At 40.8% G+C, this 25,099-nt stretch overlaps 2 protein-coding genes across 5 annotated transcripts in view; both read left to right on the top strand.

Moving 5' to 3' along the window:
• Window positions 1-3,086: 3,086 nt before the first annotated feature.
• Window positions 3,087-6,470, top strand: wdr89 (WD repeat domain 89). The gene is made up of 2 exons (XM_085258048.1): window positions 3,087-3,270; window positions 3,987-6,470. The coding sequence occupies exon 2, from the start codon at window positions 4,006-4,008 to the stop codon at window positions 5,140-5,142; it is 1,137 nt and encodes a 378-aa protein (XP_085114174.1). The 5' UTR covers window positions 3,087-3,270; window positions 3,987-4,005; the 3' UTR covers window positions 5,143-6,470.
• Window positions 6,471-10,224: 3,754 nt separating this feature from the next.
• ppp2r5eb (protein phosphatase 2, regulatory subunit B', epsilon isoform b) overlaps window positions 10,225-25,099 on the top strand; it is a 52,675-nt gene continuing 37,800 nt past the window's right edge. The window contains exons 1-2 of one of the 4 annotated variants that reach the window (XM_085258252.1): window positions 10,225-10,853; window positions 20,409-20,569. In XM_085258252.1, the coding sequence (XP_085114378.1) occupies window positions 10,825-10,853; window positions 20,409-20,569 (190 nt within the window). In that variant the 5' untranslated portion in view covers window positions 10,225-10,824. Of the gene's footprint in view, window positions 10,854-14,331; window positions 14,490-20,408; window positions 20,570-25,099 lie in introns of those variants that run through there. The other 3 variants (XM_085258253.1, XM_085258251.1, XM_085258254.1) reach the window with 3 other exon arrangements.

The raw sequence follows: 25,099 nt of genomic DNA on the forward strand, positions 1-25,099 counted from the left end.
TCACAAGATGGAGATTTGATTTCTTCTTTTTTTAAATACTGGATCTCAGAGGAAAAAACGTCTTTCTTGACCAAATATGCAGTATTTAAACTGTGTAGCTAAACTGCCCTACACGTCAGTGCCTTCCTCTGTCCTCAGCTCTGTGCCGTCATGTTGCCTCTTGCACTTTGTAGATGTATATAAATATGGGAGGATGACAAGTTTCCTGTTTATAAAAAAAACAAGAACAGTTTTTAATATTGCCCCTACTTTTGCTTTTTAGTTGCTGTCTTGAGGAAAATTTGCAAGTCTTTGTCTTTAAGTCTACATGTTTGATGCAGAAATGAATTTGCCTTTTTCTCCCTGATAATTCGCGGCTTTCATTCCAAATCGCAGTCAGAGAGTAGAGAGACGAGGTGAACTCTTGTGAGTTTCAGCTTGTAATCAAACCCTTCATGATTCCTTCTTTATTTGTGAAGTCTCGCTCACTTTCACAGTATTTTCTTCATGTTTCTGCAGGGCTTTATTGTTGGTTTTCATCTGTGATTGAAAATGTGGCTTATTTCTGTCTGTGTGAATTAACTGAGAATAATAAATGAGAGAATCAAATATGTGCCTGCTTGTCCTCAGTTATTCCCTGCAGTGACAGACTGCAGAATGAAAACGTGCGTGTGCGTGTGGAGTTGTGGACATGCCACCTTCAGCTGCTGGACGTCTGTGGGAGGAAGCCAGAGTGAACCCACGCAGACAGTCCCCCGGCCAGATGGTGGATTTGACCTCAAAGCCTTCTTGCTGTGAGGCAGCAGTGCGAACTACGGTGCCACTAAGCTGCCCGCTTTTAAAAGGTGTTCAAAGAAATTTTCAACAAATAACTTCATCCAGGTCCACCTAAACTGTTCTGTGTGATGTCAGCTCTCCCATGCTTTGGATGCAGCCATCCCAAACTTTCAGTGTTTTTTGTTTTATCATGGATAAATGATTTGTGTGTATGTGTGTGTGTGCATGTGTGAATGTCAGCCCAGCTTTGCTTTGAGGCATGATGGAAAAACTAACAGACCTCTGATTCATCTGTCACCAAACTGCAGCGGCTTTAATCAGGAAGTCTCACGAAGCAAAACCTGTGCTGGTGAGGACAGTAATCCTGAAATGGGTCAAATTCAGTCCACATGTAAAAGAACATGTGAACAGGTGACTATTTGCATAAGAACTTGACTGTTTGGGTTGGTTTTTTTTTTGATGACGCAGTCTCTTCTGTGTTTGTTTCTCCTGCTGCAGAGCTGTGATGTGTCACAGGAGGACCAACTTTCCACTTTGTTCTGCCAAAGCTGCTCAGCTGAGGAGGGGAAGAGAAACTCCAGCTACTGGCCTGAACATGAAAGACTTTCCCTTACTTCTTTTTTTCCTTTGCTTTAGAACGTGACAGCGCTCAAGACTGCGGCTGAAGCCTTGTGGATGTTTTACTGGGAAAGACAAGTGTGTCAGTCCGGGCTAAAGCTGCAGAAACTTCACACACTTCAAACTGTAGTTAACCTTTGCTCACAATCCTTCATTTGTCTCCAGGTTAACAGGAGACACTGAGGTTCACAACACAAACAAATTGAAGTTGCAGACACACACACAAAAAATGCTCAAAGAGGCACAAAAGAGCCATAGAAACACCAAAAGTGAGAACAGAGACATAAAATTACCACAAAGAGTCATCAAAAAAGATGAAGGACTGTAAAGATGATAGATGATACCAAAGTGAAGTGTTGGTGCAAAAAGACTCAAATGGACCATTGAGGAACACAAAGCACACATGACAAAGTAATGCAAAATAAACAATAAACTGCAAACAAATATGACAATGAGTACAAAAGACCCACAAAAGGACTAAAATGTGCCGCACAGGGGCACTGTGTCAAAAACCAGAATACAAAGTGATGCACAGTGAGTATGAACACACGTTAAATGACCACAAAAAGATGCAAATTGAGAGACAAAGCAAGTAGATTTGTTTGAAGCAGATGCAAATATGGGGAAGGTGGGATTATATAAAGAGCTTTGAGAAACACGAAAGACATCAGAACAAGAGTGAGTCATGTCAGCTGTGTGAGTGTTGTCTGAAATGACGGATAATAAAAAGGAAAAAGTCTCCCTCACTCTCCTCCTCTTACTCCAGTACCCCCGAAGGACTGAGGTTGTCTTTAATTTGTTTCTGTGTGGCTCCAATGTCAGATTTGGGTCAGCTGGAAAGCCTCGAACAGTTTGAGACCTGTGAGAGCTGCTCCTGCTGCCACCTGCTGGACGACACAGGTATCACACCTGAATTTATTTCATCCTAAGGCAATCCTTCTAGTAGAACCAGATCAGCTTTGCCCCTTTGTTTTGATGATATGTTTGAGTTTCTTGTTCTGTTCCCTTTTTTAAAGTATGTCTGTAACAAAAAGCCATCTGAAATTGCCAAAGGCGAAAAAAAAAAAACAGATTTAAGAAGAAAAAATTGAAGAAAAATATAATAAGAGATTGCTGCAACGCTTCATAGGTCGTTTTACATATTTAATTTATATTTCTGATGCGCGGCAGCTGTGTTTCTTGAATAAGCTGATTAATCTTTCCTCTGCAAAATAATTAGACGAAACCCCGGTGCATGATGAATCAAGTCTCAGTTTAAGGACCTCGTAATTTACTTGTTGAGTATAACGTCTCAGTTCTGCTCTTTGATTAAATCCAAGCCTTGAGACTGGCTGACTCACTGCAGAGATACATTAAACCCTTTAAATTCTAAAGAGAGAGAGAAAGAGAGAACAGACATTTTTGCACAATTTTTAGCTGAGATAAATTAAAAATCAAGAAATGTAAATATATACAGTTTTTATGTCTTTTCTTACGTAAGCACAGTGTAATAGTGACATTTCCCACATTTTTCATTTTATTAAAAAAATTAAATATTAACTATTCACAAGGAACGTTATAATAAAGTGCACTGTGAGGGAAATAAATTCATAATAAATATTTTAAAAATAAAGATAAAAACAGAATATGAAAAAAGTAATAAGTACGAAACGCACAAACGGAACTATGTCATGAAGAACGTTTCCACCCGGTCTGTACACACTGTGACACAAAGCACTTCCTCCATGCGTAGTTTTCGGTGAAATGAACTCAGTTACGTGTTTTTAAGAGCTTTAACGCCAAAGTCTTTTATTGTAATAACGTGGCAGTGGGCTGTTGTGTTGTGTCCAGAATGGCGGCGGACGTGTCCAAACACTAGTGTGTAACACACCGGGAGTTTCCCTTCATTTGTAGCAGGTAGGAAGGTCGGCTTTAACAGCACGCGACACGATAACATTCACTACACAGCGATGAGCGATGAACGTGGAGCTACAGACCCCAGCGCCAAACTCTAAAAAAATCCCTAAAACTCGTGTTTAGAGCTAAAACATGAATAATGGAGCGGTTTTGGAAGTGTTTTAATTTGGGGCCGAATTACAAAATTGGATTAGGCAATTTATTAAACATCATCAGCTGTGTTCTCATATGCGTATGTATGTAGCAAATAAAGAAAGCTGTAGATAATATACATTTGCTATTGAGTCTTGTTATAGGAGACTGAATTGTAAGCAGTTTTACTTTGGTGTTTCAGAAAGAAAAAGTTTAGGATATATTAAAACAAAAACAACTTTGTATTTTCCCCAGTGAAGCTACACACAGACTGATAACACTGTGGTGTAGGAGCACTGTTATTGCTGCATAATTTAGAAGAATATTCACAATTATCTGTGAGTGGGAGAAACTGTTCCCACAAGTCTCCTTCCACATGAATAAACATGGGCACATTCAGACCGCTGTGGAACTGCTGGTTATTACACAGTTGTAGAAAAGCAGCTCTGTATTAGATTATAAAACCGATGAGTTGCAGGCACAGGTGGATCTCAGGGTTTTAACCACTGACAGGAAGTGAAAGACAAAGTTGCTGGATTTGCTGATCAGAGTTCTGTGTCTTTTTAATTATTCCATCTCATTAGGAACTCATCAGGAGCTTCCATGGAGGGTTTGGAGGAGAAGCTTAAAGTTCTGTCCATCGCTAGGCGGTCCTGTCCGGAGGAACCCACCTACCTGCTGGATGTTGCCTTGCAGCCGAGTGGCCTTCTGGCGGTGTCCTGCTCCAACTTCACCATCCACCTGCACAACAAGGACACTTTGAAGCAAGTGGGAGAGTATCAAGGCCACAATGGGCGGCTCTGCGGGGTCACGTTTGGCCACACCTCCTCTGACCTCCTGTACTCCGGTTCTGCTGACGGGACGGTCCGCGTGTGGGACGTCCGCCAACCCGGGACGGAGGCAGCCCAGAAGTTTAAAAGCGATCCAGCGCACTGTTACTGCAGCTTCGACCTGAGCTGCAGTGACATGCTCCTGTGTGCCGGCACTGAGCAAGTGGACAGCGAGGACAGCTTCCTCATTTTCTGGGATTCCAGGAAACCGGCAGGTGGGCTTCTTGGGGTATACTCTGAGTCGCACAGCGATGACATCACACAGGTGCGCTTCCATCCCCGGGATAAGGACCGCCTGGCTTCGGGCTCCACAGATGGCCTTGTTAATGTTTTCGACCTCAGCCGGGGGGCGGAGGAGGATGCGCTGCTCGCCACCTGCAACAGCGACTCATCAGCGAGCTCAGTGTGCTGGTCCGGGGCCAACTGCACCCAGCTGCTGTGCCTCAGCCACGATGAGGGGCTGCACCTGTGGGATTTGGGCCAGCTGGATACAGATGAGCCTCTCACCATCTTCAGCACCTCCGACGCTCGCAGCCTGACTCTACTGGCTGACGGGCGAGGCGTGGACTACCTGGTGGGGGGGCGGTGGCTAGAGGACACCCAAAAGCTGCTGGTGGTCGGCGGGAAGAACAACGGAGACCTCCACCTGATGGAGTGTGACGCCAGGGGTCTTCATCTGCTCAGGAGCCTAGAGGGTGGCCACGCCTCCACGGTGCGCTGCTTCCTGTGGGATGCAGCAGAGGAGGCGTTGTTCACCGGGGGGGAGGATGCACAGCTTCTGCTGTGGAAACCGGGTGGAGAGGAGCTCACACCAGGGAAAAGGGAGTCTATGAAGAGCGAGTCAGCTCTAAGACTCAAATCCAGACCTCATAAAAAACACGGCTACCACAGAGAAAAGAAGACGGCGTAGCAGAGGAACAAAGTGAACCTGACTGAAGCAGCCCTGTGTCCTACAATTTAAAGCAGCTCAGCTGCTGAGGACGATGTCAGTAAGCAGATGAAATGGTGTTCATCTTTGCCTCAGCTGTTGATAGATGCTGTTGTTTTTACTGTGCAGTTCTGTTTACAAGCAAAACATATTCTTGTGTGTCATAGCAGCCTGAATGTGGACCTTTTTAGTGTTTACAAAGAAACCAGCTTGCAGGAAAATTGCGACCAGGTGACTTTGAAAGGCAAATTGTATTTTAGTCTTTGATAAAGATCTGGTGGCCCCAGCTAACAAACAGGGCAAGTATTTTAATATGAAGAGAGCTGTGTGTGTTTAATAAAAACTTTGGCATGCTGTGTGACTGCACCACAACAATCAGTCTTTATAGTTATTATATTTGTAGCACACAGGACTGGAGCATTTCTCTAGAAGCACATCTCAGTTTTTAGGCTACAATTGCTGTTCCAGCACATCACCAGCCACCATCCTGAGAGCTCTGGACAGCCTTAGTTCTCTTTGGCTGGACATTTTCCACTGATTGGTTTAGTGATTTATGTTCATTGAATCATAAAAGCAGCTTTTCATGTCTGTATTCTCACATTCATCTGTCCTGTGCCCTATGTGCTTGCTTACATCTGATGTTTTCCAGAAAGCGACACAAAGCGGACGAGGAGACGTCACTGTTTGCTGGTATCATAATCGTATGCTGCTGGGATTCACATTCATTGCCACCCTTGCTCTTTTGTAGCTACTTGACAGGTGTCACTCATGTTTTAGACTAGAAATGATTTGTCAATTAATAGAATAGTTAATCAACCAAAAATGACTAGAATTTAAAACTAGCTCCAGTGTCAGCTCCTGACATGGTACTCTTGGGGACAGAGGACCCTCCCACCTGCTGTTTAAAATTTTCATTTGACTTAAAAGAAGAGGAGTTAAAACAGCTTGTTTGAGACAGATGAGAGAAATAAGCATTATTCTAACACTGGAATCATGCAAAGCTACTCAAGCAAAGTCGAGTATAAAAATCTGGAGCTGGAAATGAGCAGGAAGTGTCCAGTTTCTGTAAAAAACAATGCATCAGATTTTCAGCTGTTTTTGATTCATTTTGCTGTATTGCAATCGATGGTTGGGCAATACAGGACTTTTTATGATTTCTCAGCTTTGAAATGTTGATGTGGGTGTTTGTTTTACATGGATCAAATGATCAATCAATGAATTTAAAAAAGAAGTAATAATCCGCAACCCTGCTTGGCATATTCTCACATTTACTACTACTAATAAACAGCATATCACTGCCAGTCTACTGACACTGAGCATTGACATGATTGAGTCTCTGGTTGATCAAACCCACAATGAGAGCTATTTAGGCCTACCCCCCAGTAAGGTCAGAAATGAGCAGAATAACTACAAGAAAAGTAAACTGTAGTAAAGTAAAGTTGCCCAGATTATCTTCCAACACCATTGTAGCACATATTTAAGGGTTTCCATGGCAGAATACTGGTAAAAAGTGGCACAGATGTGGCGCAGTCAATAGTAAATAAGAGCCACCATGTGCAGGAATACGTCTCCAAACACAAGGATTCATCTCCAGGACAAGGACATCTTAAAAACAGTAAACTGTTTGTTATAAGTGAGGTTTAACTGGTATTGTAAAGTTCCCCGATGACTGATTTCCACTAAGTACAATGAAACATACTATGCATTAAATCATGTTACACTGTATAGTATGACATACTGACAGCTTCCTCCTATATCCATTTTTACACTTTCTATCTTCTAGTTGCAATGATTCCTTCAGCTGGCCAGCTGTTATTACTGGATTACTTCCTGAAAGTCACCCGAGCTGCCCGGCACAGTGTGATCACGCTGAGACTGCAGCTATCCTTCTCAAATGGCAGCAAGTGGAATAACTAGACTGGCAGTGCAAGTGTCTGTGTGTGTGTTTAATTCTAGCCAGTGGAGTCATGCGGTGAATCTCATTCACATTAGCGATCATTGCGGTGACTCAGGCTTCATCTTTGCATTCTTTTAACCATTCATTACTCTATGAATTTTTTGCAGTGTGAAAACATCAGCTGAGTCATTACATTCTATTAGTAAATACAGACAGACAAAACAAAGACGAGTCTTTTTGGAGTCTCACTCTGGAAGCTAAATGATATTTACATGTAAAAGGAAAGAAAAAGCTATCCAAATTTGGTGTACCTAATGTACTCAGTTTCAGAGAGGACTTCACATCCTGTGTTTTACTATAAATGTTTGGTACCTTAATGTGAAGTTTTCACAGGACTCTGTGGAAACTAAGTACACCCTCACTGCTTCCACAGGATTTAAGAGGGTAAGTAGCAGCCACATGCTGCTGATCAGATGCACTCGATTAACTGATCATCAGAAAGCGTGAGCAGCCCTGTAACAGCAGAGGTTTTGGCGGTTTTAGCTGTGCATTAACCCACAATCTTCCCAGAAGTGGACATCACAGCAAATTCACCCCAGGGTCAGACTGTGCAACGTGAAGAGAAATGACAAAAACCCCCAAGAGCCACAGCTCAGAGTCTGCAGGCCCAGACAAGTTAAACGTTAAAGTTCATGACAGCACAATTAGCAAATACTGAACAAGTATGTCTTGTTTGCAAGGGTTGCTAGGAGAAAGCCTCTTCTCTCAAAACAGAACATGGCAGCGTGGCTAAAGTTTGTCAAGTTGCATCTGAACAAACCACAAGACTTCTGGAGCAACATCCTTTGGACAGACGAGAGGAGAGGGGAGATGTTTGGCCAAAATGTACACAGCCTTGTACCAGCATATCAGCACAAATGCTAATAATAAAGCACAGGGTGATGACCTGGGCTAGTTTTGCAGCTGCAGGACCCGTCCACCTTCCAGTCACCGACTCGACCACAACTTCCTCTGTACACAAAGTTTTCTTAAGTCAAATGTTAGGTCATCTGTCCAACAGATTGGCTGCAAGGGTATGGTCCAACAGGACAGTAATTCCAAACACAGCAGCAGATCTACAACAGAATATCTGAAAAAGGAAAGCATCAAGCTGACTGAAATGCTGGACCTTAAGTAGGCTCAGTATAAACGAATGCCCAATGAACTGAAACAACATTTTGAAGACGACTGGGTAAAATTCCTCTACAATGATGTGAAAGACTGATAAAGTCATTAAAGCCATAAAGAGCTATTTCTGTTAACATTGGTTCTACGAGCTACTCAGTCACAGGTTTTTTAAACGACTGCAAAGCCCCAGGAAAACTGACTTCTTCACATCTGTATATATATATAATTGCACAGAAAAGAGTAAACTTAAACTGCAGATATTACTGAAAGACAGTGATGGAGCCACACAGTTTTTATAGAGTGACCACAATGAGACCATTACTGAGAATGGGGTGATGGAGAAACATCATCTTTTCTTTTAAATATCTGTTTATATTCTTGATAAGTCACTGTATGCCTAACTGCTCATTTTTGGTCACCCACATGATTATTTGTTCACTCATATGATAACCAAATTGATATGACCCCTGACTGCTTAAAAAACATAATACAGAACTATTTCTAAGGTCATTCTTTTAAAATTGTTGATAAAGTCCATGATTCCTAATTTAGCAGTGTAGATGTGACGCTAACTTTGCTACAAACTAGGTTTTACTACTAAAACGTGTTGATATGGGAAATACAGCTGTAGAGAAATGGTTCCTCTAAGTTGTGTGAATGTAATTTTACTTCAGTTAGTATGAACAAGGCCTCTAGCAGGCTTCATTGTTACAGTGGCAAAACCAAAGTGTGGTTTCACTGGTCAATATGATGCAGTTTTGCTATTTCTGTCCTTAGTGACAATGGTGAGAAAACACTTCACTAGAGATTCTGCTGAGAATGCTCGCTGCCTAAGACATACCAAATCTTGTGGAGTTCTGAATGAAGCCAAAAAATAATAAAAAATCACAACCAACATTACACTCACCAAAGATACTCCTTGAAAACTATGAAACACCAGTTTGACTAAAAAATGCCAAAGGACTAGAAGAGAGGGAAATGATAACAAAACAGCAAACTCAAAGAGACGCAGCTAGAAGGATGAAAATGATGAGGAAGCAGATGAAAAAAAATCACGAATAAGTCGCAGGAATCTCTCAAGAGATGCTGTGACTACATAAAATGAGGAAAAATGACACTAAAATTACGACTTAAAAAAGCAAAGCAACCACAGTCATAGAAAAACACTGGGGTATGAAGTTTTTTTTTATTTTGTATGAAATGTGCGAAACCTTTATACACGGCCTACTGCCTCATAATTGGCCAGTAATCCACACGTTAGATAAAACTACCCCTGGACACAGTGCGTTAATACTAATAATTATTGCTACTTACACGTTAATGCACCAGTAATTCAAATACATAAGATATAGCTAGGCCTATGTAGCACTTCAGTTGACACGTTTCCAGTATAGTGACTAATATGAATTATATGGTATATTGTTTTTTTTAATAAAAAATTATTTGTATAATTTGCTGTAAAGTTGGAGCAGAAACTATTTGCAAATGTGTTATTTTAAAAACCTATCAAGCGAGAGAAAACCAATACGTGAGCGAGTAAAGGAAACACCCATGCATGCCCTAGCATTAGCTATATAGCGCATTCACAGACCTATATATCAGTTATGTAACTCTCGCTGTGTTCCTCTCTAATTTCGGTTCTAGGGCTGAAATGCACTCGTCTTTCACACAGCACCGCCTCGGCTGTGAGGAGGTCTTCAAAAACACTTATAAATGTGCAATAAACGATTGGGCAGAACGAGCGTTAAAATGCGGATACATAGAAGCGAGGTGCAGGGCCGGGCCTCGGACAGGTTTAGCCTCATTCCAGCACGCTGCCTGGTGAAGCCTCCACACATACACACTGTACTTCGCTCTCTGCCTCGATCTTTTTCCTTGTCCCTTCTCCTCTACCTAACCGACGGATTCGGAGCCTCGTTTCTCCGTGTTGTGATTGATAGTTCTGGCTGTCCAATCACAATTGCGGACATCGCTCCCTGCAGCCAATCAGCTTTGTACGTGGTTCAGATGCTCGTCCAGCACTCTACGCTGTGTCTCTGTTATGTGTGCCATGGTCTCAACCCAGCAGTGTTGACAATAGGGTGAAAGGAAACAGCCCCGGATCATAGACGAGCAAAGAAAACACCAAAATCCAGGGTTTTTGGGGAAGACGAGCGAGTGAATCAATAACAGGAATGTAAATGCGTTAACGTAATCGTTTGTGTGTATCGTAGGTGTATTTTGTAATTAATGGGAGTTTGAGGATTATTCAGTTGGAAGGAAGGCTACTCGTGGGTTTGGCTGTTTCAGGCCAAAGATTTTCCTGCTGCTCCGCCGCTGCTGGGGAAAGGCTGTTCTTACCGAACTGGAGGTAGCCTAACTAATAGCCCGATAGCTTTCCAAACATAGGATAACTCCTCGCCGCCGTCTCCGTTGCGAACCGCAGAGGATCAAGGTAAAGTACTACGATTGGAGGGCTACCAGCCACTTGGTCGGCTGCAGCTTGTCGGGCTCGGGTCGGGACTCGGGACGGTGTGTGTCTCCCAGCCTGGTCACTCTGTCAGTCTGTGAGCGCTAGCTAACGGTAGCAGCATTAGCACTGCCCCGTATTTACATCTGGGATGATGGGTGATCGCCCGAGCCCGCCCAGGTAACTCTATCTTATTAGCACACATTGGCTTTGATATAATCGCAGGTTTCATTCTTTTAATCAGCTTCTTGTGTTTCCTTTGACTGGTGGCGGGTCTTAAGCTAAGGCTACATGTTCAACTTGAGCTAACCCGCGATAACCGTTGCACTAACGTTAGCTAGCTACCAAAAATATAATTTCTAAAGTAAAGCTTCAAAGCTTTGAAATGAAAGCCGCTTTATCTTCATGGCTATACTATCTTAGAGCTTTATGTGTTCTTTGGAGACGACTATCTAGCGTTCAATGCGGCTTTGTAACGGTTATTCGAGATGCTAACACTGCTAGCTAGTTAACGCTAGTGAGGCTATCGCGCTGTCAAGTTTTGAATGCTGCGCTGCCTCCTCCTCCTCCTGCTGCTGCTGTCGCTGCCAGGCCCGATTTGCCCAAGCTAACGCCAGCTCTCCCGAACGGCTTCATTTTTAACCTTAGAGTTGATGGTCTACTTTGCTGCTCTAGCTGATAACAGCAGTAAATATGTGACATCAAATTGCACTGTACAGGAACTAGGGTTTATTGAGTTATTTGCTGTATGCAGCGGCCCACGGGCTGGTTCGCTCAAAGTAAATGCTGCTGTTTAATCCTCGTGAGTTGAAAAAGCCCCATGAACCCAGCATGAGACAAGTTTAGCTTTCCTGTCAAGTGAAGCCAACTGTCAAACGGTGTGGCGATAATCCTACATGAACTTTGACTGGCTGTGCACTAAGAGGCTGTTTCTGACAGGCTCGTACCTCTAAACTTGTCATCTTATATTTTCTTGCACAGACCACCATTGTTTCTACATGTTGAGTAATGTGTATAGAACCGTTAGGAGGGAGAGAGAGATCATCACCTCTAATAACAATGTAGTGACATTGTAGATGAGAGGTGGTGGTGATGAGTGGAATGCATCGGGCTAACTTTAAAGTATTATCGTACTACTCCTACTCTTGCTTTTATTTTGCCTAGTCTCTACATCCCCAGCCATTTATGGGAGGCCAGGTGTGGCCTTTCATATACTCATATTGCACTGTCTGTGTTTTAGGAGGGTTTACTCCTGTTCCGTGACACATCTGGCTCACCTTTAAGGTTCTAGAGTTTAACCATGTTGTTAACAGGTCCAACCTTAACTCAGATAACTTAACATCCAAAGTCTTCTGTGTTTATGACAAGGCTGGTACATTAACTGCCTCCTCCTTATCAGCTCTGTGTGGTTTTGTGTGTGTGTGTGTGTGTGTGTGTTTGAAAGTTGCTGAGTTCATTTGTACTTAGATGTGTGAACAGCGCAATTCACCCATGAATGAATCACACCAATTAGACGGGCTGTCAGGTTGCAGCATTCAGCTGATAGTAGCAACAGGAGACTTTCGGAAGTATGAGGATTCAGTACAGTAAGCCAGGGATTCATACTGGTATTGTTAGTTCAATTTGTTAGCAATTTTTATTGGATGGATATGTAAAGTAACCTGTCTTCTTTATGTTGCTGTGACTTGCATGATACTTGCATGACTCTGGTTTTTGGGAGGCAATAAAAGCTGCAAAGCAGGATGAATTATTGGATTTAAGGGCATATCGTGTGTTTAACTTACACAAAGTTAAACACACAGTTTGATATTGACTGCTTATATGTCGAACTGCACCATATATTTTCAGTTTTGTTGACTGATAAGATGACATTTACTGCTGGCAGTAAATATTGAAAAACACTTAAAAAAATGTTTTTTTTACTTATTATAATGAACACTTATGTTTTCCTTAGCAAAAAAAAGTAGAATAAATAACAATAAAAGTACGTTAAATAAAACAGTCTGTGCATTTATAGATTTCTTTTGGTATGGATGAGCTGAAAAAATAATTTAATTAACAACCAAAAAGTGTCTTTGAGGATCTTTTTTCTGAAGCAAGTTATTATCAGAGTCATGTTATTGAGTGTTGGCCAGCCAAACCAAGACAGCTGTTGTTGTTGCATAAGGCTTTATTTATTTATGACTTTATTTATTTTTTATTTTCTACTACTTCTGTGATGTTTAATAAGCCGAATGTACTTCTAACAATGTAGATAATGATTTTGCAGGCCTATATCAAGGAAATGTTTTTATTATTATTTTTATTTCCATGAAATAAAAAGAAAAGCAGTTGGGCTGTACCAAAATATGACTCTTGTCGTATTATGAAAATTTTGGACACTGCAACCCTGTGAAAAACTAAGTACACAGCACAATCAATAGCTTGTGCAATCATTTAGCAGCAGTATGTTGAATGAATAGTTTTCTGTATGCCTTTATAAGTCTCTCACATCCCTTTGTAGGAATTTTTGTCCACTCTTCTTTAGAACGTTGCTTCAGTTCATTGAGGTTTGTGAACATTTGTTAATGCATACCTCTCTGTGATCAGGGTATGGTCTGCAATACCTTGATTCTGTTCTTATTCAGCTATAGTGTTGTAGATTTTCATGGTGTGCTTTGCACCATTACCCTGTTGCATGACCCAGTTTGGGTAAGCTTTAGCTGTCACACAGTCATGTTTGACTACAGAATACTAGTTCATGGTGGACCAGTTCAGATCCTGTGGCTGCAAGACAAGCTCAAATCATCACCCCTCTACCACCGTGCTTGACAGTTAGAATAAGGCACACAGCTGATATGCTGTGTTTGGTTTTCTCTAACCATCGTGCTGTGCTTTATGGCTAAACATCTCCACTCTGATCTCATCTGTCCAAAGGACGTTGTTTAAGAAGTTTTGTGGTTTGTTTTGATGCAACTCTACAAACCTGAGCCATGCTGTCTCGTTTTTCTTAGAGAGGAGAGGTTTTCTCCGGGCAACACTTTGAAACAAGCCATATTTGTTGAGTATCTTGTTTTTAAAAATTGTACCTTCATGAACTTTAACATTTAACATGCTAATTGCGGCCTGTAGAGTCTAAAATGTAGCTCTTGTGATTTTTGCAAAAAACTCAAGACACATCCACCCCATAGCTAGGACACACCCAAATCCTCAAGACCAGCAAACTGCTCAAACTTCTGCTTTTATTGAGGTGCTCACACTTGCTAATGATCAACAACCAACTGCATTTGATCAGCAGCATGTAGCTATTCTTAATTCCTTAGAAAGCAGTAAGTGTATACTTAATTTTTTATAGGACTGCATAGTATGTTTCAAGCTGGTATTCCTCTCATCCACAGCACTGCATTCCTGTACATATTTGTGTGTGCATTTTTGTTCCCTTACTCCAGCTCCTTTCTTTCGGCCTTGCCATTGCCTGTTTGTTGACTTCCTGTCGTACAGCAGCTCCCTCCCTCCTCTTCCTCCTTCCCTCCCTCCCTCCCTCCCTTTCGGTTGGTCTCCCTGTTGCTTGCTATGCACCCCTCCTCTCTCCTTCCTCCTTGTTCTTTAATCCCACCCTCACCAAGCCTGTTTGGATGTCATCTGTTCTCTTATGTAAGAGGCATGGGAGGAGAATGGCTTTGGTGCTTGGGTGCCATACGCCTGACCAGGCGGCATAGTCTTGCTCTCCCTCGTGTGTTGTGTAGTGTTGTCGCCATTAGCTGCTTAGTGAGAGAGAACGATTGAACGTGAGGCACTGATGGTTGTACACAGGGATTCCAGTGGTCCTATCCACAGGTAAGAAAAGTAGTGTGGCTGTACAGTTTTTAGATTGTTCCGAATGTGACTAATCGCAATTTTGTCACTTTCAGTGGTGCTGCAGTGGAAAAGCACCAATTTGTACTGTTTACTTTTACCATTTGTGATGTAGCAGGTAGAAATTGAAATTAAGTCTTTGCCTTGTTTCTTTTTTATTTTATTTTATTTTTTGGAGCTGAATGATGCTCTTTGTCATCATAGCAGAGATTAAAACTTGTATTGCCTGAAATCATGAACACAAAGAGCTGGAAAGTCTCTCCATAATATTATGGTGGAATCTTGGAGCTGATATGGACCACCCTTGCCCATGCCAAAAAACCCCCAAAACAGAGCAAGAATATTAAAATGTAATATTATATATTACTAGTAAAGCGCTGTACAAATACAGGCCATTTACCATTTGCCATTATAAAAGACAGCTGGAAGTGCTGATTTAACCATTTATAAGAGTAAAACTTGATTATCCAAGAGGTGTCAAAGAGTACGTACGTCAGAGCTAGTCCACTTTCAGACATTAGCCGGGGATTATCGCTGAGTGCAGGTGATTTTTAGACGCCTCAGCCTTGCTTTGTCCGGTATCTGTAAGGCTCTGTACCCACAGCAACAGCACAGAGAACAAGTTGCAAGGTGTCAATTTGCAAGGTTTTTTGTCATGTTTATACTGTAGGGTATGTCAGCCTTGTGATAAAGCCGACATGCTTTTTAGGCTCACATTTGAATAGTTTTGAAAGGCAAAACTATGGCAGGAAATCTTTCAACAGAGAAAAAACAAACAAACCAAGTCTATCGTGTGTTGTCCTCGACCATAGTATTTTTTTTTTTTAAAGCAGAATTTTAAGTTTGTTAGCTGCCAGGCTGACTGATGCTAACCAACCACAGGAGAGATCAGTGTTTAGCTGGAGGTATTTTCCAAGACAGTGACAGTGCTGATGCCAAACAGAAGGCATTCACACAGCTGGATCATTAACTGCTGAGTGACAATGAAAGTGAAGACCGTGAATAGTACTGACAGATGACTCTCTTGTCATATAATTGGTGTTGTCATTTGTGAATCTGTGTATCCTGTTTGGCGTACAGTCATGACTTACATGACTGCACGCCAAACATATGTATATATATATATATATATATATATACATACATTAGTTTTTAAAATAAAGATTTGAGCAATGGTCTGCAGAAAATATATTCATGTACAGCCTTGTTTATTACTTGTGTTTCTGGTGACTTCTGGTGCATCATATTTCTGTTGCTTAAAGTTGATGAGCTTTGATTAAACTGTACTTGATTATGGACTCAAACAACTACATAGTTGATCCTGTTGTGCTTCTTTGTCAGTCTTTATGAGAATGATTGTGGAGGTTTGTTAGTGATATTGTTCATATGCGTACCTCATGGTGAGGGGAGGAGCTTTGTGCCTGATTAGCCTCAGTGGTGCTGTGTGAAGTTGTGTGTCAACTAGAGCAAGTGTTGCATCAGTACTGTTGTAAATGAATATCTACTCCAATGGTTTCTTGTATCTTATCTGGTAGATTGTGTTTTATTTTTTTATTTTTATTTTTTTCCCTGGTTGACAAGTCTACTTATACACTCACTCAGAAATAATGAATATGACACGACTACCTTTGACTAGACCATCAAAGTCTGGCTTCATGTCTGATGCATGCAGCACAGTGGACAGATGTTTAGCCGTCCCTTGGGATCTATTATGTGCTGTAGTTCGTCATAGAAAAAGCTTGTTTGTCTCTGTAAGTGAGCTGTTGAGGCTTTTGTTTTCCTTTTAGAATGTTGCGCGCTGCACTGAGTTAGCTCAGGGTAGTTCTGTCTATATTAAACCTATGTGCTAGTGCTAATTTGTTGTAGTTGTGCAAAACGTCTGGCTTGAAGCAGGGTCTCCATCTGCATTCAAATGATAAACAATGATAATAGATATTTGAAAGTTTACCTGGAAGATTGTGATGATTATCACTGACAGCTGTCTTTGGATCTATTTGCCATATTTTTAAAGTAAGACCTTACAGTCTGTTGCGATTTTCAATTGCAAAACTATATATATATTTTTAAAAAAGAACAAAGTAGTTTTGCATTACAACTTGAAAAGGGGAAAAACTGATTGCTCAATAGCAAGTTCTTTTATAGCTCGTTAAAACTTTTTTCATGGTTAAACTTGAGGCTTTGCCATTTGAAAATCTCCAGAACTTTTAATTGTCATCCTAGATTGACTGATTTTTGAATTTGGAAGCCCATGTCCTTGGGAGGAATCTGCCTTTTCTCCTGCTGACTGGCTCATTGTAATGTAAACAAACATATAGTCAGTCTGTAATGACAGTATGCTGTAAATGTGTACAAACTGTCCTAAACACTGACATCTTCAATCTAATGCTTAGCAGAAAGATGAGAGGACTGTGGTTTTGAGGCTGTTTTACCATATCTTCTTATATTCACAGTTGGCACTCTTGATTTTTATCTTCTTCCTCTTGTAGTTATATTGCATCAGTGCTGACAGTTTCATCACAGAGAACCACAGATGTACATGTTGCTTGTCTACAGTCATTATAACTACTATAGATTCTTTACTATGACGGACAGTAAGCGGTGCATCCTCAGGGAGCTTTTGAAAGGCTTCGACTATCCATATGAATGATGTGCGTATGTACGTGTTTGTACTGAAGTCCAAGCCTGTAGTAACTCTCCTCGCTCTGTTGTATACAAGGCTTGGTGGGCATGTTGTATGACAGCCTTTTGACTTTGACAGAACATTTGCTGCCAGCACAGACCGCAGCCTGCAGCATCTCATTCATGTCTTATTATATAAGGATTTTTGTTAGCACTCTAATTTATGTCCTCTCAGCCACCCCATGCCATCCAGGTCAGTTAGTGATCAGGCTCTTTGTCCTCTCCTGAAATCAGAGTCCATTTAGCTTCCTAATGTCCTGAATAAACTAAAAATATTAGCCTCATGCTAACTAGCAGAGGCCAGTTTTGTTGTGGCTTGTGGTTGATATTGAGCTTTGTATTTTTCCCATGTACAGTACTGTTGCAAGAAGGAAGTGGGAGTACTAATGAAATATGGTCAGTTAAAGGAAAACACACTCATATCTGACTAAATAGTTGTACTTTTCACATCTTTGATTAAATTAATTTCTATCTTTGTCTACGGGCTGAATTCCTGAGTTCTCAAAGAACAAGCTTTAACAGCAACAACCTCTATCCTGTGATTACTTATTACTAGTGGTGCAACGGATCAAAAATCTCACGGTTCGGATTGGATCACGGTTTTAAGTCACAGATTGGATCAATTGGATCAAGAGAAAAAATTAACATTTACTTATTCACTTATTGAAGTATTTTTTGCCTGTTAAAAACATTCAACTCAAGACTCATTCCACGCAATTATTAAAAAAAACAACTATGGTACAGTATAGGGCAGTATAGGGCTTTGTATCTACCACTCAATTCAATTCAGTTTTATTTATAAAGCGCCAAATCACAAAAACAGTCGCCTCAAGGCGCTTTATATTGTAAGGTAGACCCTACAATAATACATACCGCTCATTATATCGCACTCCGCTGTGATATAATGAGCTGTCATGGTCACGTAGCTTTCCGTTGCCCTGGAGGTCTGCCCATTTGTAGTAGTTAGGGCAACAGAAGATGCCTGGGACGGTTCAGCCATAACTTTAAACTGTTCCTGCTCGTACATGCTTGAAACGATCTTGCCACTAAAGTGGATGCGCAACGGGATATCATAGCGTGTCTCAAGCACGTTCATCATAGTTTAAACAACGGAATACGGCCTCCTGTCTGCAGCTAAACACCCCAGTAGCTTTTGTAATGACTTTAGCCCGGTCGGACTGGGCAGTAAAGGGCTGCTTAAATACCGCAATTTCCTCTGCTCCTCCACTTGGACGGCTAGCGCTGGCCATAACTATCGCTTGACAGACCCACCACGCACACCATACACATACTTTTTTTTTCTTCTTTTTCGAATCTTCGGATCACGTGCGTTCCGAACCGTGGAGTGGGATCGGTTCGGATTACGGATCAACCGTGATCCGTTGCACCACTACTTATTACACTGGCGCAACAACGTTGAATCGTTTTTCTTCCAAAAAAATGTTTTTCCTGGATGTCTTGAGTGGTCCTTTTTAAGTCATGCTATAATACATGTAATTGGTCAGGGCCCAAAAGATGAGTTCATGACTTCATGCTCCTTCTAAGGTTATTTGAAACTTGTTGTGATGGTTCACATGTTGTCAGGATTCACACTTTATGGGGACACTGTGACAACTCAGGCTTCTAATCACTGTGTTTCCTTTAATTTAGGTTAAGATTCGGACATTCCAGGCTGTCCATGCGCGCATTTGTTTTTTTTAAATGGATGTTTCATTGGTTTTGTTTGTATTTTTATAGGTTGTTAGCGAACTACCTGAACAACTGAATTGGCTAGTACACCAGCCTAACTGACACTAATGAAAATCTTAGCATGTTAGCTTGGTGTATGTATGAATATTTACTTGTTTGCAGAGTTAGGGTATCGTGCTTATATCAAAGGATGACAGCAGATCTTTGAGCAGTGTGCATCATAGATGCTAATGTAACCAGAGGACCACAAAAACAGGGTTAGTTTGCATATGTGAAACTTTGAGAAAAAGTTTAGCCCCATAAGAGGTTTAAAAAAAAACAAAAAAAAAAAACATCACCACACCCACATTTGTGGCCACCCTATGGATCTGTACCTCTGACAGCCAAAAACAAATCCTGAGTGTGCTCTTCCAAACATGTGCTCCTGGGTGTGGTGCAGAAAAGTAGTCTCAAGTGTGACTTCTGCTGCGGCTTGTTTTTGTTGCTTGAGAAGTTAGTTTGTTAGATTCTTTTTTTAATTGTTATTTTAACATGCAATCAGCAGCCAGCACACACAGCAGTTGACATTTCCTCAGCTTCCTCCGACTGTGTCAATAGCTCGCAGCTGCAGAACCAGCTCCATTGTTGTCGGTGCCGCTGTGTATGTGTGTGTGTGGGTTTTGTGTGTTTTTTTGTTTGTTTTTTTTTAAAAAGTTGTGTGTGTGTTTGAGATACTTTGATGGTCTTCTGGCAGGTAGGAGTGCCGCTTGTTTGTGTACTGTAACCATGCTTGAACTGAAGTCTAAAGTGTCTCCTATGCTGGGAAAATGAGGCTGTCTGCTTTGGCTGCAGGAAAATGAACTCGTAGAGAGCTAAAACTGTAACAGGGGATGTTGTTTTTTTTCTTTTTTTTTCTATTTGCATGCGCTTACTATCAAAAAAAAAAGAACTCTTGACCTGCATGACCTTAGTGCACGAACACGCTCGCACACAAAAACTTGTAAATGTGCTTCCTGTGCCTTAAATTCAAACTGGAATGAGAATGCTTAATTTAAAGCCAATACTGGCATTACACTAATATAGGTTGTTTTTATATATGTGTGTGTGTTTGTTACTTTTAAAAATAATTGTTTTAAGATGGGGTTATTTGATCTCTTATATGATTTTAAAGATTTTCTTTTTTTGCTTTCCATGCTGAAATTCTTGGAATAATTCAGAGCTTGAGAGAAATGATTTCTGGACAAATCACTACATTTCATTAACAAACCAGTAAATTTGAAAATAATTTCGAGCGATGTCAACACACTGAAGCACATGGCTATCAACACAAGCTCGTGCAATTGGCTGAGAAGTGAGAGGAGGAGTGAGCGGTGATGGCACCAGCAGCATGATGACTGACATTAAAAATGATCACAAATAAAGTGTTATGAAATGTAACTGTCCCATGAAAAAGTGTTGTGGTTAATCACTTTGGCTTTCTAAATTTGGAGCTTTCTGAACACGTCTAATGTGACTTCATCTCCCCCCCCCTCTCTCCTGTGTCTCTCTCAACAGGGCTATGTCCTCGGCAGCCACCACAGCTCCCTCTGTGGACAAAGTGGACGGATTTTCACGGAAGTCTGTCAGGAAGGCCAAGCAGAAGCGGTCGCAGAGTTCGTCCCAGTTCCGCTCTCAGGGCAAACCTATAGAGCTCACGCCCTTGCCCCTGCTCAAGGGTAAGTAGAAACACATGTTTGCGTGTATGTGAGAGAAATCTGTGGTTTGTGGGGTGAGAGGCACAAGGGATGATGACCAAATCAAATACAAGTAACATCTAAAAGGCCCCTCTAGCTTTGCTTCTGTTAATCTAATTGTACTGAATTTGAACCCTGGTTCACTGACTCAGTTTCATTGCGTGTAATGTACACAAAAGTGTTATTATATTCAGACATTTTCATATTTCACAAGTATATTTTTTCAAAATTAATGACTAAATTAATGTAACATAAATGTCTGGATATAGGCTAGTCTAGCATTAATCAATCAGCTGAAATAACAGCTGTGATGAGCACTCGAAATCAACATAAACTAATGCTGAAGATCCAACAGTTGATAAGTCATGACTGGAATATTATTTTCACCACTATATAAGCTAACTGGATATGCTTTGCCTCTATATCTGTTACACTAGTCAGAGGCTCTTTCAGGGACTTCCTCTTTTTCACATTTTTATGTGTTAAATAATTTGATGACAGTGCCACATTAGCAAATAGCCTCCATAAACGCACACAGTTTGCAGTATTTTTTTGCAAAGAAATAGGGGATAAAATGTGCACGTCTACTCTTTGATGAAATGATACTAATGTTCTGAACATACAGCAGAGAAATTAAATGAAAGTAGGCTATCGATCACATCACACAGGTATTCAACTAATACTAATAACAATGATGGTATTCATAGCATTGATCATTTGTATCAATCTGCCCACCCCAAGTGAAAACTAAGCCAGCAAATGGCAAATTTCCCCCATTATGCTTAAGCGGCTACAGCAGTAATTACTCAGAATACAGATTTGTTCTGATTAGTTAAAATCAAGCTGAGCAGAGCGGATGATAGTTATGTGTAAACCCATGAAGTTTGATATTTAGGTAAGTAAAATGTCTTAAATGTGAAGTGGAGATTCATTCGTGGTAGTGTTAAACTTCTCTTCAGGGTTTTCAGGGCTTTGGGTGTGGCACCCCCCCCCCCCCCCCCCCCCCCCTGGAAAAATTGGGGTGTTCTAAAACCTTTGACCAGTAGTGTATCTGACAGAAAATAAGCAACTGCATGATGTTTTCACTTGTGAATAATTTGTGTGGACACCGTTCCTACCTTAAGTGCACAACACAGGCTTGTAAAAGGGGGACCTTCCAGGGGCTTTAAGCGTAGATGGCTCATTAAAACAGAAAGGGTTTTTTTTTTTTTTAAATCATGACACTCACCTTCAATTTGTGTTTTGTCTCTGCCCATTGATGGCAAATTTAGTAGCATTGCTCTGTATAGTCTGGTTGGTTTAGTTCTGTTTGAATGCAGCTGCTTTTCTATGCCAACTATTCTCTGTATGCGAGTGTTTTATTAGTGACATGTCTAGACAGGCAGATCATTTCGATGATTGCAGAGAGCAGGTTGGTGCTAGAGGACGACCTGTACAAGTTATACAAGACCCATTCTAAAATTTACTGTGGTATTAAGACAGTCCACCTTAAAAATAATCTTATTTTATTGTCACAAGTAGTCATGGATTACTCAGTTGCTCTGCCCGATTCTGCTCAGGTCAGCTGGTTGTTGAGTTTGTGGGTTTTAAAGCATGTGTCTTACCAAGAGGGAAGTGGCCTCTGTTTGGCACGCTGTGTGACATCAACAGTCATAACAGAGTTGAAGGGTGTTTCCCCCGTCTCTTCTTTACTTTGAGTTTTCATTCATTATAAGTTTGCGATACCATTATATCAGCAAATGTCTAATACTGGCTAAAAATATCAGTCTAAAGATGTTCTCATTAAATGCAAGATGTATGTGAGGAATAAGAAGATCATAGGTTAAAATATGAGGAATCTTCTGATTCCTCAAATGGTTTAATAATAATATACCCTAAGCTTGTTCTTGTTATATGTAGCTATTTGGCTGTCATGATGAAATGGACTTAACATTTGAACTGCCTTGAACAGAGATTGGCTCCTCACATTTTGTTTAAGCAAGAGGTTTTTTCAAGTTTAAAGTTGGAAACATGGATACATTTTCAGTTATCATAGAACCGCTGAGAAAGTCCAGAGGCTCAGGTTAGGAGGAACTGGCAAAGATCGATTTAAACGGATCTACACCCATATGTATGTTTTTGATCATGCCGCATTATAAGGGCATTTTCTCTAAATTGTTCGATAAAGAGTCTCAGTGTATTAATAAGTAATGGAATGTGTTCAAACGTCACATCTCATATAACTTTAACCTGCATTGTGACATGCTAAGTGAATAAGGCATCTGTGCTATGTAGCTGGGTGTAGTAATACACAATGTGTTACACTGACGTTTCACCTGAGTAAATACAACAGTGTGGTGGTGTGGTTTGGTAGTGACAGCAGGAATGCTGTCAGACAGAAACCAGACAGATCCTCCTCCTCTCTGAGACTGAGGGAAAGTCACTTCATAGCTCCATCTCAGGATGCAGGAAGAGGCAGAAGTGACTGATGAAGGCAGCTGAAGATAACAGTAGGCTCTCTTGTCTTAAAACTATGTTAAGGTCATCGTCTATTACACATTAAACTAACAAGTTACTACACTTGGTGCACTGAGTTAATCATAATCTCTGTGCTAACTGTCAAATGGTTCTGTTCTCTTATCTCATAGAAGCTTATATTCAGTGACACCTGTGCTGTATATGTAGACTCTGTCAGCACACAGCAACACGCTTGATCTCCAAACCTGTGTTGATTACTGTGGTTTCCATGAGCTGCAGATATTTTTAGTAAAGAGGTATAGTCTGTCTGCTAAAGAGAGAAGCAAAAACATCAGGGTAGTTCTAAATGTTTCAAAGAAATGCAGAACTAAATTTAATAGAAAGCCATGCTTCATTTCCTTTTTTGGAAAAGCAGAACAGCAAATCCACCTGGACAATGATAATATTAGGAAATAAAAAACAAGAAACAGAGCAGGTAAGAGTGCTTCAGGTGAGGTCGCAGACTAAACTTCACCTTGGTATACCCTTGGTTTTTTAGTGTGCTTTATAAATAAAGTTTATTCTTCTTCTTCTTATTATTATTATTAAATAAAACATGCTGAAGGTGGGACACATGACGTCCACTCAGTCGCCATGAATTCACGGTGGGAGTTACCCTCTCTGGAATACATCGGAAGTCACACAGACTTTGAACTAGGGACGTGGTGGTTAGAGGAGACTGTTGATGTGTAGAAACAGCTTCAGTGATAAATACAATTAGAACCATAGTGTGTGGAACCACAGTTATGGTGTCAGAGAGGAATCCCCCTTCTCAAGTGTTTTTGTGCAGTGAAGCCGTTAAAAAGCAGCAAGTGTACAGCGGATCATATTTCCTGTACTGTTTTTGCAAAAGGCTCTGCTTTCTTCTTCAAAAGGTTGCTTTCAGGAAATTCTGTCCTGTTGTCCTCCCAGTAAACCACCACTGCAAAAAATGCTGGAATCATCTGATAGAGTAGGTTGATAATTAAACAGCAGCACCACTCAGTGTGACCTCAGGTCCTCGAGTACGTGGTTGATACGATTAGTGATTTAAACCATACCCAGTAACCTGTGAGTCAGTTTCTTTTTTAAAAGTGACAACCCAGATGCAATTTGTTCTTTAAACAGTCATGCTTTTACAATTAAACCTGTCCTTACCAATGATGTCCTTATTGACTTGATCAGTCTTTTAATATTTTGTATCTCCTCAAAGAGAGTCACATCCAGTACTTACTTTAGATTTATCAAAATGTTTTAACACTGACGTGCATGTTTAGCTCTGATACTGACAGCGTAGTTGCCACAGTAATAATTATGACGCGTTTTCACCGTCTGTTTAAAACACTTCTCAGGTTTTTGGCTATACTGACACGATAACATCACACAGTTGCTTACTTGTCGGCACCAAATCCACGATACAAATCTCTTAACTCTTAAATAACCTTGTTTTTTTTCCACTCCTTATTCTGATGCTCAGTTTAAGCTTAAACAAGGCCATCTTTACCATGTCTAACATACCTGAAAGGATTGAGTTGCTGCCGTGTGATTGGCTGATTAGATATCTGTGTTAAGAGGTGTACCTAAGGCCATGTCCACACTAATATGTTTTGGTTTGAAAACGCATCATTTTGGCCTTCCGTCCACACTGAGACGGTGTTTTCAGTCAGGAAAAACGGAGCGTTTTGAAAACGCTCTCCAAAGCAGATTCATTTGAAAACTCTATTTTCGCGGCGCAGTGTGGACAGCGAACCCGGAGCCTTTTCGAAAACGATGACATATTTTAGTCATGTGATGCAGTCATGTGACCAATTAAACTAAGATAGTGGAGGGCATTACACAGCAGTTGTTTTGTTTGCTCTCAATTTTGACAGCTCTATTAAAGATTTAATATCAGTGTGTACATGCTCCAGATAGTTTTTCTTCAAGTTCTTTAATTCACGCTCGCTTTTGCAACCTTGTACTTTTGTGTTACTCGCACCAACAACTCCACCTCATTGTTGGTCCATTTAAAAAAAACTCTGTGCTTTTCCTCGACAT

This window comes from Mchenga conophoros, linkage group LG19 (assembly GCF_057382185.1).
Source record: "Mchenga conophoros isolate Kocher_MC1m ecotype Shallow Benthic linkage group LG19, M_conophoros_male_GT1.1, whole genome shotgun sequence".
In the NCBI taxonomy this organism is placed as follows: domain Eukaryota; kingdom Metazoa; phylum Chordata; class Actinopteri; order Cichliformes; family Cichlidae; genus Mchenga; species Mchenga conophoros.